General features: G+C 34.6%; 2 protein-coding genes across 2 annotated transcripts; one reads left to right on the top strand and one right to left on the bottom strand.

Annotated features, from left to right (window-relative positions):
- The first annotated feature begins 127 nt into the window (after window positions 1–127).
- Window positions 128–6211, top strand: LOC129950870 (DNA repair protein RAD51 homolog 4). Its single transcript, XM_056062797.1, has 6 exons — window positions 128–242; window positions 781–1064; window positions 4907–5301; window positions 5361–5483; window positions 5675–6009; window positions 6072–6211. The coding sequence occupies exons 2-5, from the start codon at window positions 808–810 to the stop codon at window positions 6007–6009; spliced, it is 1110 nt and encodes a 369-aa protein (XP_055918772.1). The 5' UTR covers window positions 128–242; window positions 781–807; the 3' UTR covers window positions 6072–6211.
- On the bottom strand, window positions 5550–6777 carry LOC129950871 (uncharacterized). The gene is made up of 3 exons (XM_056062798.1): window positions 6699–6777; window positions 6299–6617; window positions 5550–6236 (listed from the first exon to the last, which is right to left on the bottom strand). The coding sequence occupies exons 1-3, from the start codon at window positions 6770–6772 to the stop codon at window positions 6006–6008; spliced, it is 624 nt and encodes a 207-aa protein (XP_055918773.1). The 5' UTR covers window positions 6773–6777; the 3' UTR covers window positions 5550–6005.
- Window positions 6778–21427: the final 14650 nt, after the last annotated feature.

Raw genomic sequence — 21427 nt, 5'->3', positions numbered from 1 at the left:
CTAAATCGGTTTGACATTATTTGCGAAATTCACTGAATCGTGTTTTCTATGCTCGATTGTTCGTTCTGTGAAATTTCATTTGAGTGAATGCGACGCGCCTTGTTGAACTGCCCGATTTTTTTATATATTAAACCACAACCGACGAGAACAAGACGGAAACTGAAACTGTGGTGTAAAAATATTTTCGTTCTACCGACTACCGCTCGTCGCCGTGGCTTTTTTGTGCGGGATTTTCGAAAAAAGTAATGCCATTTTGTTATTTACTTTATTCAGTGCTGCCAGGAATATTATTAATTTATTTCATATAATTTGTGTTATTATTTATTTTTGTGGGTAATATTTTAAAGAAATTAAATTAAATTTAAATGTTATTGTTTTAAAAAACGTGTTATGCATGTTCAAAGGTAGTATTTTGTATCTAAATACCAAATCATTCTATTGAACAGTGGTTCAACCTTTTTTAAACAATTTAACAGCCCTTTTCTGTTAACAAAAATACGAGTATACTGCTAATTGACGTAAAATCGGTAAAAACTGTAAGGTAGGTACATTTACTACATTTATCTTCCTAGAACTTTAGAACATTGATAATTTTTAAATATATTGAAAAATTTACGTGAATCAGTCAAAATATTCATGGCTATTACAGAATCCGACGAATGGATTCGGAGTGAGTTTTTGACACTTTTAATATGCTAAATATGTCAAAATTAAAATTTGAGTCGCTCCTTTGATTTTAAAAATGTTTTACATAATTCTTTATAAAACTTTTAATTTTAGGCTTGCTACCTTAAAGTTTATTTCAAAATGTCTCAACTTAAATCGATCGATGGAACAGAACTTAATGAGTACGTCATAAATTTGCTGCATAAAAATAATATTAGCACAGCAATTGAATTTCTTGGAAGTGAAGACAGTAAATTGTGCAAAATTACAAATTTACCAGAGTCCCAAATTGCTGCAATCAAAATTAAGTTACGTCGTCTTTATGGTCCTCAAGTTGTTGATGGTTTACATTATTGTAGTCCACAATGGAAAGTTAAATACATTACTGGAATAGAAAGGTGAGTAGAAATTTTAGAAAATCCTTCAACAGATTATAAAGCAGGGTTATTTATTTTGTGATTTGAAAGTAGAGCAAGAAACACTTTTATAAACACAATTATAAAATTTTACTATAATTTATTGTGAAAACATAACTTTAAAATACTTTTTTTACACTTCCGGTCAGAATTTCGGTCATAGTTTGGAAAATTTTGTTTTTTAAAACGTCTGTAGTTAGAGGATTGTTTGCTTGTCTTTTCCACAGCTTCACAGACAGAATTTTACAGTGTCAAATCACATGACATAAACTCTCCACTCAGCCTCACAGACAAAGTTTTAAGCCTAGTACATAAGTCTAGTACATACTTCCTCGTGAAGTGAACGTTCACCAGTGGAGAAAGTGAACTTTTGACATTGCTCACTGGTACACACTTGTGAGTACACGTTGTAAAATGCGGAAACCAAATGTCAAAGCTTCACCAACAGTTCCCGTACATTTTGCACGTGAATTGCCCGTGAACGAAAACTCTCCACTCAGCTTCACGAGCAAGTTCACGGGTGTACTAAAAACTGAAATTTGTATGGGTTCACGAGATGGTTCACAAGTATGTACTAGGCTATACTTGTGAACCATCTCGTGAACCCATACACATTTCAGTTTTTGGTTCACCCGTGAACTTGCTCGTGAAGCTGAGTGGAGAACAAAGTGGAGAGTTTTCGTTCACGGGCAATTCACGTGCAAAATGTACGGGAACTGTTGGTGAAGCTTTGACATTTGGTTTCCGCATGTTCACATCGTGTACTCACAAGTGTGTACCAGTGAGCAATGTCAAAAGTTTACTTTCTCCACTGGCGAACGTTCACTTCACGAGGAAGTATGTACTAGGCTTTACAGTGTCAAATCACATGACATAAACTCTCCACTCTTTAAGAGTCATACAAATCGCATAATGCACCAAAAGTGACTACGTTTGAAACAACATTTTTGTAAAGTATTTTTTTTTTATTTCATCGCGTTTTTGGACTATTAAGTGAATCATTGGGCGGGTTCAGACTACATAAGGGACTTGAAAGCAAGACAAGTTTCTGGTATCTTATTGGCCAGCTGCCAAAAAATTTCCTTCGAATTAAGGCAATTTTATTGGAAAGTTGACTGGAAAGTTAGTCACAAAAAATCTGCCTAGCTATCAAGTCAAGTCTTCTTATGTCGAAATAACATACATCTTGTTTTTTCAATTGAAAGCTGAATTTTAATGCACTTTTATTTATTTAATAATAATTTTAGTAGTATGAACGAAAGGTAAAGGGTAGTAAGTAAAGTTCCGAGCATAAAGTTTATGAAACTTAAAAAACTATCTAGTTGCCTTAGTCAAAATTAACGTTAAAAGAATGCAGTTAACTGCAAATGAATATTATGACACTTCAAATGTGACAAATGTCAAATAACAGAGCAGCCAGATTATTCAATTATTTCGTATCTATTTTGGATCTTATGAATTTATAGGATTAGAGGGATATTAACAGTGCAAATATATCAAAAAGATAAGTACTAGTAGCGATAGCAGCGCCACTTAACGTCCATAATTCTATAGAACAACATTTTGCTATTGAAGTTTTTTAATTTAATTGACAGAAACTCGAAATCCTTAAAAATGTCTATTCTAAACAAATAAATAAGTGACGCAACAGTCCGTATAAAACCAATCCTAATGACTTTCAACTCTCAATCATTCCTGTGTGTGAGTCATATCAGGGATGGAAGGGACCTATAGTTTTATGCCGAATCCGAACGGCTAAGTTAAGAGAGCATTGTTGATAACAAGAATTACTTTTGGAGTATTTGTCAATTCTTCTTGTCAGGTAGGGATTAAACCCAAAACCTCTGGCTTGACAGTCATACATACGTCCTAACCATCACGCCGCGTTAACTTTGATATACATATATTATATATTTATTTTATATAACTTTCTTCTATGAAGACATACGATTAGAGAAATTTCAAAAGTTCAAATACTTAAAAGCATTATTTACTAGCGGTGGTGATTGCAGCGCCACGTAACGTTCATAAGTAACTTTAATGAACAACTTGTTGCATGTGCGATCTATTGAAGTTGTTTTCCCTGGTTACCAGTATTTTAAACTCTGGAACTTGTTTCAAATTTGTCTACGTCTGTACTGAAAAGTTGCCAGCTTAATATCTTCCATATTTAGCTTTCAACTTGGGTTAGAGTATTGTGTTTGTTCATTCATTCGATACGTGTCGCTTCAATCGCCATGAAAATTACAGTATTATTTGACATTAAAAGTGTCTACATTTAAGCAGTCTTAAATAGTTTAAACTATTTGAGGCCGTAATGCGATCGTTCTTATTCTATGCTGGACAGGTATTGGGATTTCAGCAGTATGAGGACGTAGAGAAACTTTTAAGATACTTTATTAAAAAAATGTTCTGGCTCCCAGTTCCCAGAAAATACACCTACCTATACTGGTTTACACGAATTTAGCACATTGAAAAGAGTACAAGTATTTTTCTACTTTCAATTCTTTGTTACTTGCAATTAACGGTTCATTTTTATGTTGTTACTATGACTACCTTATATGGTAATACAAATGTGTAAATGATTGAAAAGTAAAATACCGTTTTGCGAAAAATGAAGATTGTTTGTGATTTGCGTTGTTTTTAGCTGGACATAAATTTAGCCCGTTTTGAAAGCAAAGAGTGTATTCATAATTTTTGAGGTAATCAAATATTTTTTTAATGATCTATATTAAAAAAAAATTAAAACAAATTAATTAGTCATGGCAAAAGGAAAATGGTGTTCAAAAGAAAAAAAAAAGTGTGATCTTGAAAATGAAGTCAAAAAGGGCGGACGGCAACAGACATTTCTAAATTGTAAGAATGCTCCAGGAAGCTGGTTTATAATGCCCTTCGTCATTTCAAAAAGTTCGGAGTGATTGAAAACGTTAAACAAAACCCCCGGGCCAGAAAGACACCTACAAATGGAGATAGAATTATTTATAGGTTATCGACCAAGGATCCGTTTAAGACCTCCAGTGCCATTCGAAGCGAACTTTCAACGAACTATGGAGTAAATGTTTCCTCAAGGGTGCGTTGCTCAAAAAAAATCTGAAATCTAGGTTACAGTTTGCCAAAGCTCACCTAGACAAACCAATTAGTTTATGGGAAAACGTGTTTTGGAGCCATGAATCCAAATTCTGCCGGTTTGGATCGTATGGCATATGTATGGCGTCCAAAAAACAGGGAATATGATCCAAGGTACACCATTAATTTTTAATTGTTTGGAATTGTTGCGTTTAAATTACCAACCACACGGCTCCAACGACAACTATCGGTGCACATTATGTAATCTCTAAGAAACCGAAAATGTAACGCATTTCCTATCCTTCAAACGATCCGACGCGCTTTCTGGAGAAAAACGTCTTCAACATTGACGATATCATTTTAATCATTTCAATGGTGAAAATTGGACAGCATTGTCCAATTTCGTCCGCACGGCGCTGAACTATAGAAAACAAATTATCAAGCAAACTTTTTAATAAGTAATGATCGAATACCTCATTCAATTTTCTTTTTGACATTAAAACTATAAATAGAATACATTCATGTCTTTGTATACAAATTTAAACCGTTTTTTTCTAGCTGACGGCAAAAGCCAATGTTATACTTTGTGAATTTTTAAAACAAACGTAAATCAATTTTCTGCTTGATAAAATCACACATTACTACTACTACTATTTTCCTTAAAATATTCCTATGTTTATAAACATTGAACAGAGCATCCAATATTTAATTAAGTCTTAATATAAATTATGCTTTATGGTTAATTCTATATTTTTCAGTTTGGATAAATTGATAGGCAATGAATTTCGTCCGGGAAGAATCTACGAAATTTGCGGCTATTCAGCGACGGGAAAAAGCCTTCTCTGCACTACAATTGCTTTAAATTTTGTTCAAAACCATTCAACCGATGTCATTTACTTAGATACCAAAAGAGATTTCTCCGGAACACGAATGCACAAAATGTTAACTGCAAGAAATATATCAAAAGATGAAATTGGTCGAATAATGCATAAAATCATTGTCCAACGATGTTATAGCCTTCGTGATTTAATAAATGTTTTGGAAAAGTTGTTGGAAGGCTTGAGAAATAAATCGTTTACACCAAAACTTGTCATTGTTGATTCCCTACCCTCAGTTTGGTATCTTTTTCATGGTGAAGATGGATCTAAGAAAGGTAAAGACGATGAATCTGATAAGATAAAGAATAGTGATAGTTTGCGTTTCTCTCTTCAGGTAAGACACTTTTAACTCAATGTGCCTACCTTCTGAAGCAAATAGCTAAAGACCACCAACTCCTGGTAATCTGTGTGAATGTTATGGTGCGAAATATAAACGAAGAGGAACCAGTCACTGCAAGTAAGAAATTTTGTAACTATAAAGATGTTTCAGAGTTATTCATTATAATCTTAAAAAAAAACAAACTTCATTCAAAAATCTATTTATTTTACTATGTATTTTTCTAATTCTAAATTCCCTTTTTTTTTTAATTATTTATTGCAAATCCTCTTCAATCTGTATAAAAATAATAATATGACAATGGCTACTAGTGGACATAGAAGATAGACTCGAGTTGGCCGGAAATAATCAGCAGCATCAACATTCCCAACAACAACTTGAACCGGCAATTGTTTCAAAATCAAACTCGAAGCCATCGCTGGGCAAGTGTTGGGATGCTGTGCCTACAATACGCCTTACAATTGAAGATCCATTCTACGAAGCTATGCTAAATGAAGTGTCTACCACTCAAAATCGAACTGGCGAAGCTCGGAATTCAGCTGAAACCATGGACAAGAATCAACGCATCGTGCGAGTGGCGAAGAGTTGTTTTAGTTCAACTGGATCCGAGTGCACAATCACGGTGGCCGACACTGGGATGCACTAGGTGAGTTTTCTTTGGCTATAATTATTCGAAGAATTCTGTTTTTGATGAGAATATGATTTTAGAACTCTTTTACTTGGCACAATGGTCTCGGAGAGACCAGGACGATTGCGTTTTTTCGCGTTGATTGTTGTTGGTGACTCTTCGGGAGAGTTAAAGCTGTCGTTTGGGGTTTGAGTGCCTCCATAGAGGCGTTGTTGTATTTTTGTGGCTGCAGGAATTTTGTTGTCCTGCAATCGATCAATTTCAATAAAGCTTATTTTTCTACTTCTTTTTCAAAAAAAAGTCTCACCTGTTTCCCTGGATTCTTCAATGCATCTGCATTATTTTCAGCCAAAGTTGGAATTTCATTCAAATCGGAGTCATGGGCAAATGAACAATTGCTGCCAAACCTGCAGCGACCTTTGCGATAATTCCAGCAGATCTTCTTCCCGTTTTTCATCTTTAAATGTTCATCCGAATTGACCATCTTCACATGACGCTCTAGCAACGCAATTTTAGCTTGTTCAGCTTGTTTATAGGGATTGCTAAAGACCTCTCCAGGTTTTCCACCAGCTGAGTTCTCAAATAAAAGATTGGCACTTGGAAGTTTTGGTTTTTCAGCGGGTTCCCTAAGAATCATGATAGTAATTGAGGCGAAGTAGAAAATTAGATAATTGGTTTACAATAAGTGAAAATTTTGTCGTTCTTACGGTCCTCGAGGTGAGATTTCTTCTTGGCTACTATCTTCGCTATCAGAGCTGTAGTCAGCCACTAGGGACATCATCTTTTTTTCTAATTCCTAATCTATAAAATATTAGGAATGTGTAAACTTGATTTTTCTTATATACAAAAAAATAAATTGAAGTCACGATATTTTTTTTGTAAACAAATTTTCTTATTTTGACATAAATATTTTTGGCAAGACAAAAAAAGTGATACCAATCGAAATTCGAAGAAAATAAATACGAATTTCCTCTCTTCGAAATTGTGTGGTGAATTTGAGAGTTCTGTTTCATTCTCAATTAAGCTGCTAACGCAATGAAGGCAATTAAAAAATATACACGGTAGCAAAACAGTTTTCGTTCAATCATAATGGTGCACTTACATGTTAATGTGTTTAGCTATGCTTCCCTTGGTGGAAAAAATACAATCTTGTTCCTTTGCTTCAAAACGTTTTTTTTTTTTTTTTTTGGCAAAGAAACTAAGGACATCAAAATCAATTTAAAAAGTTTCTACATATTTCCGCTGGAGGGTAGTATGCAGCTCGAATTGAAATTTATTTTACGTTTTCTCCAAGCTTCAGCCAAAACCTGAACTAAATTTTGACAGAAGATCGATGATAAAAAAATGCAATTGATCAAGTGGCAACCATTCTTGAAGTTGTAAATTCAGGAATGTTGCCTCAGCACATTCGCCAAATTCTTTTTCTCGACAGATCTAAAAAAAAAAATTTTCATCAGCTATTTCTCGTAAATATCCATTTTATTTAATCTTGCCAGAAGATAAATGCGAAAAATACTGTTTATTTTAATGACAGAACTCTTTTAAAAATGAAAATACAGTTGTTCTCCAAAAAGAATACTCTTTAAGATATGTTTTTTAATTTCTATGAGCAGATGATATGATAAGTTTCTATTTGAAATATTATCTTTATCTGTTAAAACAAATTGTCTGAGAAGAATAAACCCTATCAATTTCCCCTTTTAGGTAAGATCTCTAATTATCTTTCAAAATGTACCTCAAAACAAACGCATAGAGTCACTTATCTTCGACTCAACTAAAATTCCTTGCTATATTTTAGTTTGACAGAGCTTTGGACAGAATTTTTAATGGAAGCTAAATTTAACTCAAGCTATGTTTGCCTTTAAGGTCTTAAATTGAGTGTGAAGCGTTAGCATAGAGCATAAATTTCACATAACTCCAAAAGAAAAAGTATAAAAAAGTTTAATTAGAACATCTCGGTTGTACATTTATGAACAATTTAAATTGTTCCACTAAGACCAATCTTCTTGTATTACTATCTCTAGCACTTTTCTAAAAAGTACAGTCCAATCACTCAGCCCAAGGGAACAGTTTTGTACGTTTAAGATGCAAATACTTTCAATAATCATTTATTGGACAGTTTATATTTCTTAGCTTTCTGGGACTTTTTTTCAAAAAGATTGTCAGAACAGGAGAATGAAATATCAACATAGTTCTCACTTTATAATCAAATATGCTTTGCATCTCTGTTTATCCTTTTTGAATTGTGCGATAGAACATTTTTGATAAACTGATTCAGGAAAATTCTATTCTTAGATTTCTTATAACAAAAGTGAAACATTTGTACGGAAATCTGTGAGAACTTAGATATATAAACGGGCCAATTCTTCGACTTCCGAAGCCCAAAAGTAATAATTCTGCTTATAAACGCATCTTAAGACGTTAAAAAGGGCATCATAACTGAAGACAATTTTTAGATGGCTTATATTATGCTAACTGAACTTTACAAGCTTAATTTTTCTTATTTCATTTTTATTTTGTATCTTTTTATTTCAAATATCGAGGAAGAATCGACGAACGTTATTTTTCACCAACACTACGGACTTCAAGCTACAGCAGCAATATTTTGATTTGTTTTTATTCCTCATATTACGAACTTGCCTCAAGTTTTTCAAACAGTTTTACTATCGCCTACCAAATTATTGCTTCACAATAACACAAAGGTACTTTATTTAAGCTAGCTTCGACCTCAAATATTTCAATGCATTGTTTAACTGTGTATGTGGTTCCATGTAGAGTAATTGTGTAATTTTAATTTGTCAAAAGATGACAGATATTATATAATTTACACTTCTTATTGGAAACTTTTTAAAAATTTGTTCATGATTTTCATATAATATACTCTATTCATGTATCTCCGCCTTAAAATCTTTAAAAAAACAAACTTCTTCTTCTCTGAATCCATTCATTTTTAGCAAAAATATTCTTCCTTCCATTCTGAGCGACATCTGTTGATGTGGTGAAAACTCCCAATAACCAAACATATGTTTCTTCCCCATCGGCAACTGTTTTTTAAAATTCTTTCATTACCCACTCTTCTTATCACATGAAAATGTTTCTTTTTCTCTCTACCATCGCCTTGCTGCTGCTGCTGCGCTGCGCTGTCTCGCTTTTCCTCTTGTCTTGTCACTTTTGTTCATTCATCGGCCACGGCAAGTTATTATCCAGCGATAGTCTGCAGCGACTCTTTTTCGCCATTGTGCACCATTTAACACAGTTATAAATATATTGTTACATTTTTATAAAATATATCGAGAGAAAATCCATCCTCGCCAAAGTTTGTTTATAATTTTTTTTTTATTAAAGTGCAAAAAGAAAACAAAATAATTGGAGAATAAAAACTCCTTAATCCGGGATAATTTTCATTCGAAAAAACAAAATAGTTTAAAATAAAAGAAGGAAAAAAGGAAGAATAGAATCCCCTCCCATTGTCTGCATTTTTCTATTTCTTTCACATCCTGTCACCACCGCTGTGCTCCTTCTCTTCGCTATCGTTGGAGCTGGTGCAGGAGGAAAATCCAAAGTTGCTTTAAACAAAACGAAAACAGAAAACACCACCGCCCAACGCCGACAACCCACTCTCGTCCTCCTTCCTACTACAGTACAGTGTGCCGTAACCGTAATTATATCGCATCGGATACGGGACGGGTTTTTGAAGCATTGCGTCCTTTGCGCGCCTGTGTGTAAAGTGCGTGCACGACGGTGTCGCTCTCCCTTGCGTACACCCATTGATTTTTCCCTCAACGACTACGGCGACGAGGACGTCGTGAACTGCTTTTGTGGGTGGCAGTAGCTAACAGAAGTTAAGTCTAACTGTTCTCTTAGTTCTCCACTTTAATTTTGAGTTTGTTTTGTCAGTTTATTACTCTTTGCCTCTTGCTGCTATGTTTGTTTTTATTGTTAAGAGCAACGGTTGAAGTTGAGTTTTGAAGTGAAGTGAAGTGAAAAGGAAAAACTGCACTGCAGTGAATGTGGACTGTGGAACAAAATTGTCAAAATATTTTCATAATTATTTTCGAACCGCGACATAATACTTCTTAATTTTAAAATGTGATTTGTTTATAATTTTGTGTTCCTTTTTTGAATAATCCATTCTCGCTTCATCCCATTTGCACAATCAATTTTTTAATTTATTTTCAATATTCTACTTGGCCATTGAATTGGAATACCTATTGGATTGATAAGGAAACGAAATCTTTTGCAAAGAACGGTAAGTCAAAAGAAAATTTTAAAAATTACCTGCCTATAAATACTTCTTTAAAAATAAAAATAAACATCATCTGTTTGACTAGAAATGCACAAGAGTAGCAGCAGCAAAAAAAAGCACAGACCTAACCTAACCTAAATAAACAATAATAAAATGATCGTTGAGTGAGGTTGGTGATGTGGATCTCCTTGATTATTTATGTTTTTGATTTATTTCATTTTATTCTTTTTGGGCGACGACATTTGAAGGTATGTTGGTTGTTGTTGTTTCAGTGGTCTTGGTTGTTTCAACAGACCAGTGAAGTGATCATTCATTCGGCTTCAGCTGTTTGAAATACTATTTTCGGTTTAAGAACACGAGATATTTATAGAATTGATTTTCAAAATTTTCCATTGCGTAGCGTAATGTATGAATTGCAATATACAGTTTTGTAATTGCGTATACATACATATGTACATGATTATGTACTTGAAGAAATCATTTTTGTTTTGCGATAGGCTTTAATTTGATTTAATATTTAAGTGGCATGTATTATAGCTATTGAGATATATTATAGACACACGCTCAAAAGTGTCGTGGAATTAATTTTATGATAAGACTTTTGGGTCAATACCTTTAGTGCAATTAACGATGAAACAAAGTACAATTCTATAAAAATAAATATGATTTATAAGGTCTCATTCTAAAATGTACAGCGGTGGACACGAATTTAGCACATTGAAAAGAGTACAAGTATTTTCTACTTTTAATTCTTTGTTACTTGCAAGTAACGGTTCATTTTTAAGTTGTTACTATGACTACCTTATATAGTGATCAAAATGTGTAAAGGATTTAGAAGTAAAATACCGTTTTGCGAAAAATGAATATTGTGTATTTAAAAAAAGAAATTTCCAAGTTGTTAGAATGCTCCAGGAAGCTGGTTTATGGCCTTTGTCATTTCAATAAGTTTGGAGTGATTGAAAACGTTAAACAAACTCCACGGGCCAGAAAGACAACTACAAGGATCCGTTTAAGAACTCCAGTGCCATTCGAAGCGAACTTTCAACGAACTGGAACTAAGACGCCGATTAAATGAAAACAATCTACGTGGGTTCTTTGCTCAAAGAAAACCGCTTGTATCAAAACATAGCTGAAATCTAGGTTACAGTTTGCCAAAGCTCACCTAGACAAACCAATTAGTTTTTGGAAAAACGTTTTTGGAGAGATGAACCCAAATTCTGCCGGTTCGGATCGGATGGGAAAAAATATGTATGGCGTCCAAAAAACAGGGAATATAATCCAAGGTACACCATTAAGACGGTGAAACACGGTGGAGGCAACGTTATGGTCTGGGCTGCTTTTTCATGGCACGGCGTGCGTTGGCCCCGTCGTAAAAATTGATACCAAAATGGACCCGAACGTGTACAAAAACATCCAGTTGGATCATATTATACCCTACGCAGAAGACAATTTGCCGTTATTGTGGCACTTCATGCACGACAACGACCCTAAACAGTCGTTAAAGTTAGTGAAGTGTGCCTTAGCGGTGGCCAGCACAATCACCCGATCGAGAATTTGTGGAATGATGTTGAACGTTACATTGAGCAATAAAAAACAATTAATTTAACACAATTGTGGCAGAAGATTCAAAATGCTTGGTATGCAATTTAAAAGTCACGATGTGAGGCTTTGGTTGAAAGTTTGCTTCGATATTCTTAAAAAGAACACCATTGTTGGTTTTATTTTCAGTTTTTACAGTTTTTCAACGATGCCCATTCCAGAACTGTTATCGATCGGTCCCTAAAAAACTGTTTCGTAACTCCAGCAGTGTTCTTGGGGTATCACTGGCATGTTTTTATCGGTCCAATCCACTAATCGTTCCTTAAGAATTTTAATGTATTTAACGAGAATTAAGTAAGCTGCCTCCATGCTTAATTACTGGCAAAACATATTTAGGGTGGAGCGCTGTTTCTTTTGGCCTTCGGATATATCGTGCACCATCTTGGCCGAAACTATTTATTTTAGTTTCGTCACTCCAAACTATGTACTTCCATTCGTTTGTTGCCCAGTTGGCGTGTGATCTTGCGAACTCTATTCTTAGTCTACGTTGCCTTGCGGTTATTAATGGTTTCTTTCGAGAAATACGACAATGTAACCCAACTTTCACCAATCTTCTTCTGATTTTGCGGGTGCCTAACGGGACATCGAATGCAACTGAAAGTTTGCGTTGTATCTCTGTGGATCTTATTTTTCGGTCGTTTTTGGCCAGCATACTAATTGCTCGATCCATTTGGCAGCCTGTCTTACGGACCCATTTTTTACTTTTTGCCTTTTGAATTTCGCGACCATGTACTAAGCGCTTCAGAGCACGTAATCTATCACTTCGAACAACGGAGGAATGGTTTCGACGATTCAGAGACGGTGAAAACGAAACCATGGATAAGGGAGCCGGCCGGCCGAAGACCGTTGAATATACCCATCAAATCATGGAAAACATAGAGTTAAATCGGCATGTGGAATCTCGTGACATTGCCCAGGAGATGCTAGTTAGTCACCCACTATGAGCTGCTCCCATAAGGCCAGACGTTTAATTCTACCATCTACTGGAAACAACTGGCCGATTTGAAGCAGGCAATCGACCAGAACTGTCCAGAATTTGCCAACAGGCAGAGTTTAGTGTTCCACCAGGACAACGCCAGACCACACACTTCGTTAATGACTCGTCAGAAGCTACGGGCGCTCGGATGGTAGGACTTATCTCATCCACCATATAGCCCGGACATAGCGCCAAATGATTACCACCTGTTCCTGTCCTGGTGGTGTAAAGTTGAACTCAAAAGCCGCTTGTTGAAAAGTGGCTATCCGAGATCTTCACAAATAATAAGGGAGGGTTTCTACGAGGGGGATATTATGACGTTGCCATATAGATGGCAACAGATTATCAAACAAAACAGCGCTTATTTGAACTAAATCCGATCACTGTAACACTTTTTATAAAGCATTGAAAAATGCGCAAAATTCCTTTTATTATAGGAATTCCAATATTTGTTGTTATCTGATTTTAATTAGAAAAATAAATTCATTAAAAAGTTGATATAATTGCTTATACAAATTAGTACCATCTTGATAAGAAAAATAAAAAAAATATTATTATATATTATTATATAAAATATATGTTATTTACAATGGCATTGGCATTTTAATAGATTATTTAACATTTAAATAGATTGTTTAACAAAACCTAATTTTTCTTTTTAAAATTCGAACTTATTAGTCAATTGTTTAACATTATTTGGTAAATCATTGAAAGGTTTAAATTATTTATATATCAAACTAGTTTGAGATCTTGCATTTCTAAATGTTTGCAGTCTAAATTCTAAAATCCCTATTTCTTAACAAATATTGTTGAACATCTCTGACGTAACGAATGTATTTTGACAAGTATGTTGGTATTAAATTGTTTTTGATTTTGAACATAAAAAGTAAAACATTGAAATAAATACGCTGTTTAACAGACAACCACATTAAAGTATTTAACATAACTAAATTGAAGTATATTTACTACATCGGAGTATTGCACATGTTGTTCAAATCTTAATTTATAGTCAATAATTAGACTAAATACTTTATTTGTAAAACTTGTTCTAAAATTTCTTGATCTATAGTTACGTTAAGATTAACACTATCATTTAAAGCCATACACTTAGTTTTTGTTACATACAGTCTTTCACATTCCTGGGTTGTTTCCACTTCAACAAATAATAGGGAATCGTCTGCAAACAAAGCAAGCTCACAATTTTTAATAATTTTTTTCATGTCATTGATGTAGCAGTATTGATCCTTGTGGGACTCCTAGATCAATAGTTTCAGGATCAGATATGACATTATTGATTTTGGTTCTTTGAGGACGTCCCAATAAAAAACTACGAAACCAATCAAGAGCAACATCATTGATTCCATACTTGCACAATTTCTCCAGCAATATATAAGAATCGACTGTCTCAAAAGCTCATTTAAGGTCAAGAAAAACGCATACAACTTTCTTACCTTTTGAGATAGATTCTTTCCAAGTTCACAAGAATGTGATTGACGGAACCCTGATTGATTTTCAATAATTATTTTATTAACAGACAGATATTTTGAGAGTTGTTTATACACAATTCTTTCAAGAACTTTTTCACATACAGGCAATGAGTTAATAGTCCTAAATTCTTCACACTTTTATTTTTTCAATAGGTGTCACAATTCAATTTTTCCATGTGGATGGAAACTGACCGTCTGTTAACGATGTATTGATTTTTTTTAGTAAAGCAGGACCAACTACGTCAAAAGCATCTAGTAGACATTTTAGGGATAGAAGATCACTATCTTTTTTATTATTTAGCTCTTTAATCGTTTTCTTTAACTCATGTATCGTTATTAAATTAAATACAAAGGGATTTTCAACAACATAGTCTATTTGATTTATGAATGGGACATTGTCAATTGCACTATTTATTGTTTTTACACTGTAAATGAAGAATTTATTAAACCGGTTTGCTAATTCTTTGTTATCTGTGATAACATCACCACCAAATTCAACTTTTTTTATTTCTTGTAGTACCAATGTGTTAAAGGTTCTCTGCATATCTTTTTGATTGGAACAGTTTGATAGATTTCTTTCTTTATGGTTATTTTTCGCACGGTCAAGTTCTTTGGAATAGGTATTTCGAATATTTCTGAAATAACACCAATCGTCTAGACAATTTGTAAAGATAGATTTTCTTTTTACGACACGTTTTTAATTTTAAGCGAATTTAAGTGCTGGTTAAACCGTGGGTTTTCATTTTTTCTTATGTTTTTGGTGATTTTAAACTTATTTACAACAGTGAACAACTTAATTACAAAATGTTCCGCGATTTCGTTAACATCAGTACCATCATACAAATTTATACGACTTTGATCAAATGTTAATTGTAAATTAGCCTTGGAATATTTCAAAATCTGTACTTTCTAAAGTTTCGGTTCAGGATATGGTTTTTCTCTAAGGGGAAGTTTTACGCAAATGGATTCATGATCTGCAATATCAAAATCACCATTAACTTTAGTTATCAACTGAGAACAATTTAAAACAACATAATCTATTAAAGTTCTAGAAGTACTCGTTATTCTTGTTGGTTCATTTACCATTTGGGTACATCCATTTTCAAGAATTATTCTATAACGATCGCGTTTATAAATATTATTTTCATCGAACCAGTCAATATTGAAATCACCAATTAAAATAACTTTATTAATGTCTTGGACCAGACAATCCATCAACTCACTAAAATTATTACAAAATTGTCCAATTAAATTAAATCATATACTATTAGCTCCTTTTATAACAAAAAGATTAATTTAGAAATGTCATTAATTTTGACAAAATTTGTAATATACCTAAATTATATTTATGTATATTCTAATAAAATTGATTTAAATGCACATGTTTCGATTATTTTTTTAATCTGTTTTTATGTTAATTGGTATAATTATTTATTTGTTTTTTATTAACGAAGCAGACATTGAAAATATTTTAATAATTATAACAAAACTAAAAATAATTTTTAGAGAATATTTTGATAGAATTAAATAACTTATTGCAAGTTTGCAAGGATGTGGTATATACAGCTGTCAACAAAATAATAGCAGCGCTACTTTTTTTCTCATTTCTCTTTATCATATCTTCTTTGTTATTGCTTTTTTCTCTCTAACTTTAGCTTTTTCTGAAACTCTTATTCTACGCTTTCATTATCACCATCAATCATATCAATATGCATTATATCAATAAAATAACGGCCCTTTGTTTAAAAAATTGCAAATTTTGGACACACAAAATAATAGCAGCGTTAATGCATAAAATAGTTAAAATCAATAAAATAAAGTATAATTCAACTAAAAAAGTTAACAAACAGTGAGTATTTTCTGCAAATATCATTTTCTGTTATTTTGCGAGTTTTTTTGTTAAATTTATTAGACAGTGGGACGAGAAAAACATTGCAGTCAAGAGCTACGCTAAATCATACTTTAGTAATTTTTTTTTTTTTTTTTTATTTATTTATTCAGAATGCCTTATGAGATGAATCTCGTAACAGGCTGTATAGTTTTTACAATAATTTGTATGTAATTATGTAATTAAAAAGTGTTAAATATAAGTACAATAAGTATTTGACAATGGGAACAACAAACAAAATTTTAATAAAAAGTGGAAATTTAAACATCAAGCAACAATTGAATAGCAAAAAAGAAATTTGTGTGACATACTAAGATACAGTAGAGAAAAAAATTTAGAAAAGGAGACAATTTTATTCTTACAGTTTACTCTATGACAATTAACATTGATCTTTTAAACATTGTATTTTGACAGTAGCATGGCTTTAACGTGAAGTTTAAATTTTAAAGTATTACATTTCTTGATCTCATCAGAATGTTTGTTATAATACTGAATAGACTTGTATAAAATTGAGCTGCTTCCATATTTTTTTGAGTATATTCTGTCTAGGTGTATGTTATTTCGACTCCGTACGTTGTATTGGTGTAAGTTACTTCTTGTAGTCAGCTGGGTGTTTGTATGAACCTCCGTAAGCACTATCTTGTGAATGTGAGTCACCATATTTATTTCGATTTCATCTTTGACCATTAAAATCTGCAGCTGTTTATAAATCCGTAAGGTGTTTGTAAGCCAATCAAATCCGAACAAGTTTTTTAATGCCTTATTCTGCACTACTTGCAAGGTTTGTGGCGCTACAGTCCGGGGCGGACCTGGGCCTCAACCAACAAGCGTCTCCAGCCAGCTCGGTCCCTAGCTAGCTGTCTCCAGTTTCGCACGCCAAGTTGGTTGAGGTCCTCTCCCACCTGGGTGCGCCACCTGAGTCGCGGTCTTCCTCTACTGCGCCGTCCCTCGGGATTGGATTCGAAGACCTTCCGGGCTGGAGCGTTGGTGTCCATCCGCTCTACATGACCTAGCCATCTAAGCCGTTGGACTTTGATTCTGCTAACTAGGTCAGTGTCGCTGTACAGCCCGTACAGCTCGTCGTTATATCTTCTCCTCCATTCTCCATCTATGCGTACGGGACCGAAAATCGCCCGAAGAATTTTTCTCTCGAAGCATCCTAAGACGCTCTCATCTTTCTTTGACAGGGTCCAGGCCTCAGCGCCATAAATGAGAACCGGGATGATGAGTGTCTTATAGATGGTGATTTTACATGCTCGAGAGAGGACTTTACTTCTCAATTGCCTTCTAAGTCCAAAGAAGCAGCGATTTGCAAGAGTTATTCTTCGTTTGATTTCAGCGCTGGTGTCGTTGTCTGCATTAATAGCGGTGCCTAGGTAGACAAAGTCCTTAACTACCTCAAAGTTATAGCTGTCCATGGTGACGTTTTTTCCAAGACGTCGTCGTTCAGTGTCCTTTTTTGATGACAGCATATACTTGGTCTTGCCCTCATTGACCACTAAACCCATCTTCTTCGCTTCCGTCGCAATGCTCAAAAACGCTCCACTGACATCACGCTTTGATCTTCCAATTATGTCAATATCATCTGCGTATCCGAGTAATTGGATGGATCTTTTGAAGATTGTGCCTCTAGTGTTGACGGTTGAGTTTTGCACAATTCTTTCCAGAACGATGTTGAAGAAGTCGCATGACAGTGCATCGCCTTGTCTAAAACCTTTTTTGACATCAAATGCATCGGTAAGATCTTTACCGACCTTGATAGAGCAGCGTGCATTCTCCATCGTCATTCTGCACAAACGGATAAGTTTGACAGGGATGCCAAAACTAGACATTGCTCGGTAGAGCTCTTCCATATAGATGCTGTCATACGCGGCTTTAAAATCGATAGAGAGATGGTGGGTATCGATTTGAAGCTCCTGGGTTTTTTCCAAGATCTGCCGTAGTGTGAATATTTGGTCGATAGTGGACTTTCCTGGTCTGAAGCCACACTGATAAGGACCAATCAGGTTGTTGACGAATGGCCTCAGACGTTCACATAATACGGCAGAGAGGATCTTATACGCAATGTTAAGGAGACTGATGCCTCCGTAGTTGGCGCAGTTTAGAGGGTCTCCTTTCTTATGTATCGGGCACACTATGCTGAGATTCCACTCATCGGGCATGCTTTCTTCCGACCAAATTTTGCAGATGAGTTGGTGCATGCTCAATACCAAGTCATCGCCTGCTGCTTTGAATAGTTCGGCGGTGATGCCGTCAGCTCCAGCAGCTTTGTTTGACTTAAGTTTAGATATAGCTATCTTCACTTCGTCAAGGTCGGGTAGGCGGAATTGTTGAAGTTCAAATGGTAGACATGTGCATTCAAACGGACACAAGCGTCCACAGGTTTTTCTCAAAACCCACCTCTGTCTATCAACTCCTACTCTCACCTCCCCGCGGTGAACATCGGGTGCCTAGTATTTCAACTGGAGATTGGGTTCCAACCCCAGTGGAAAGTTGTTGGGGGCAGCAAACGAGAGAGGGGGAGAGAGGTGTTTCCACTAAGGCACCTCTCCTTATCCAGGCGGCAGCGGACGAATTCTCGAGATAGAATCAACAGTGGCGTCTACAGTTCCAGTATGGTCGAACTACTTAGTGAACACCTTATAGGGCTTCTTCGACATATTCGGAGCCCAGGCCTATAAGGAGCGTTTCATCCGGCTCCCCTTCCTTGGAGTTATACTAAGGATCTGGCCCTCCAGGTTGGGGGTTGTGCCGTCGGGGTGACATCCTGGCCAAGTAAAAACATCATAGTTTCGAAGCAACAACAAGCCTCGGATACGGACGGATTCACTGTTTACAACCCACGCAAACGAAAAAGGCCATGAACTGCTGTACCTCAAATGTTGATTCCATAGGTCAAATGGCTATGAAAAAGAGAAAAGTACATTGTTCGTTTTAGATTTTCAGGAACGCCGTATCGGATTCGACCAAAAACTCCAGCAAGCGAAGACAGTTTTTTCGATAGTTTCGAAATGTGGAAGTTCCAATCTAACGCTGAATCCACCCAGAGGCCAAGATATTTATATTCACTGACTCGTTCAACTACATCTTCTTGGTACACAATTCGTAGTGGGGTATTGGATTTGGTGCATACGATATACTTCGTTTTACGGGCGTTTACACATAGTTTTTGCGCGTTCATCCAAGTCTCAATCTTTTTAAGATCAGAATTCATTTTAATTTTTAATTTTTTCGTCGCCTATAAACAACAGTTGCTTTGAGAATGTTTCAGCTGATGGATCTTGAACTTTCAGTTGTACTTTTTCAACATTACACCACAGTGGCGATGATTTAAAGCACGCTTTGATCTCATTGGCGTATGTTGAATAACGGGAAGTGTTTGTCTGAAATCACCTGAAAAGAGTGCCGCCAAATAGTCTGTCGTTGTTTTTTTATATCTTTCAATGTCCTGTTCAACGCCTTAAGCGAATGTTTGTGTGCTGTAGGGCACAATTGATAATTGATAATTTTACACTTTTTCAGCACTGGCCATGGATGATTGTTTTTCTACGTTGCACATCGCGCCTGAGTTATTTTGAATATTGAGTGGTAGTTTAAATACTGAATGAACCTTTCTGCCCCCATCCAATAAAATTGCCGCAATGCCAGAAGATGCAACAGTCAATGCGATACCATTAATTGATTCTTTTTTAGCAAGAATTATCGAAATAAGGAATGGTTGAAATCAGTTCCACCTGGTGCATCAAAGAAAAAAAATTAACCTTGTCCTGCCGCAACTGCGAGCATGGTGAGATCATAAATGGTTGTTTGTTCTTCATTCATTAGTTGGACTTTACGAGCGACAATCGCTGCCATTACAACAGTATGGTATTGTAGTTCACGATTCAATTTAGTGTCTATTAAATCAGATGCATTTAGGGTGAATGCATACCGAAATGGATGCAAAGATCCTCGATAGCAATCAATGCTTTATTGTACATAGCGTCACTGAATACAATCGTAAGATCGTTGCACAGTGTACGATGTTGATGCAATTAAACAAAAGCATTTAGGAATATAAAAAATAGATACAAATCTATTCTCAGACCTACCGAATGTATATGCAAAATTTCATTGGAATTGGCTAAGCCGTTTCGGAGGAGTATGGCAACTAACACTGCGACAGGAGAATTTTTTATATTAGATGTTATTATGAAGTTAGACCAAAAAGGTTTTACTTTAAACAAATTTAGGAAAATTAAATTAATACAATTTCATTGAATGCAATCAGAGTTTCTTGTCTATCGTTTAACCTCGAGATAAATTATATTCCAAATAAATTTAGCGGAAGATGGTCACAAAATCACAATATTTTTTACTTCCCTAAAATGTTATATGTATTAAAGTTTGATACCTATCAATTTAAAAATTAAAACTGGTTTGATAAGTTGTCCACCCTCAGCTTTAAACGCTTATTCAATTAAACTAGTCTTGGCTGGACTTATATTATGTGAGACCGTTTGTATGGATACTTAATTGGCTGGAGATTCCAGTATAAAACACGTTTTAGAGATTTTTTGTGTTAAAGTTTAACTTTCTAACCTATCTTTAAAAATAATCGTTTGAATTTAAAATTAAATTTTGTAGTTCAATGGCCCAGTTGAAAAATTTGTATGTACATACTCTTTCCATTAAATTGTATTTGAAATTTATAACTAACGACAAATAATTTATCAGGTTTTATTTGAAAAAAAAACAACCATATTCGAAGCACGTGCCTCATGATTATTTAATTCAAATGTTAGTTTCAGTCTTATTTGCTAACGGCTATAAAAGGTACATAATGTATTTCTTTAAAAAGAAAAAAGTTGTATATTTGTATGCATGACTAGAACACAAACTTGTACATATTTACCTACAGAAGTTTTATTTCATGATAGTTTGTTGGTTGGATAGCAAAAATTGAGATATGTAAAACATACATAAATATTTACATAAATTAAAATGTGTATTTATGAAAATTTCGTAGATTTATATTTTTATGTATGTATGTACATAAATACGTTATAGGTATTGTAAGGAAACATACATAGTAACTACTTGCTTGTAGGTAGACAGTATGTTTATTTGAAGTTTGAAAAAAAAATAACATTTTGCTCCAAAAGCCCTTAAACAAGAGAGATTTTCAGTCGCAAGAAGAAAAAATAGACATTCGAAATTGGGAAAAGCTAACCTTTTAAATTTTATAGATATTTATTAAA

Source organism: Eupeodes corollae, chromosome 3 (assembly GCF_945859685.1).
Source record: "Eupeodes corollae chromosome 3, idEupCoro1.1, whole genome shotgun sequence".
NCBI classification, from domain to species: domain Eukaryota; kingdom Metazoa; phylum Arthropoda; class Insecta; order Diptera; family Syrphidae; genus Eupeodes; species Eupeodes corollae.
This window is presented reverse-complemented; position numbering and strand designations above follow the sequence as displayed.

What these genes read in the sequence shown, in the direction of transcription:
- LOC129950870 (XM_056062797.1), top strand. Translation starts at nt 808, where the DNA reads ATGTCTCAACTTAAATCGATCGATGGAACAGAACTTAATGAGTACGTC. An exon ending in TACATTACTGGAATAGAAAG is followed by an intron (nt 1,065 to 4,906) that starts GTGAGTAGAAAT and finishes TATATTTTTCAG; the next exon opens with TTTGGATAAATTGATAGGCA. An exon ending in AGAGGAACCAGTCACTGCAA is followed by an intron (nt 5,484 to 5,674) that starts GTAAGAAATTTT and finishes AATGGCTACTAG; the next exon opens with TGGACATAGAAGATAGACTC.
- LOC129950871 (XM_056062798.1), bottom strand. Translation starts at nt 6,772, where the DNA reads ATGATGTCCCTAGTGGCTGACTACAGCTCTGATAGCGAAGATAGTAGC. An exon ending in GAAATCTCACCTCGAGGACC is followed by an intron (nt 6,618 to 6,698) that starts GTAAGAACGACA and finishes CATGATTCTTAG; the next exon opens with GGAACCCGCTGAAAAACCAA. An exon ending in TGAAGAATCCAGGGAAACAG is followed by an intron (nt 6,237 to 6,298) that starts GTGAGACTTTTT and finishes GATCGATTGCAG; the next exon opens with GACAACAAAATTCCTGCAGC.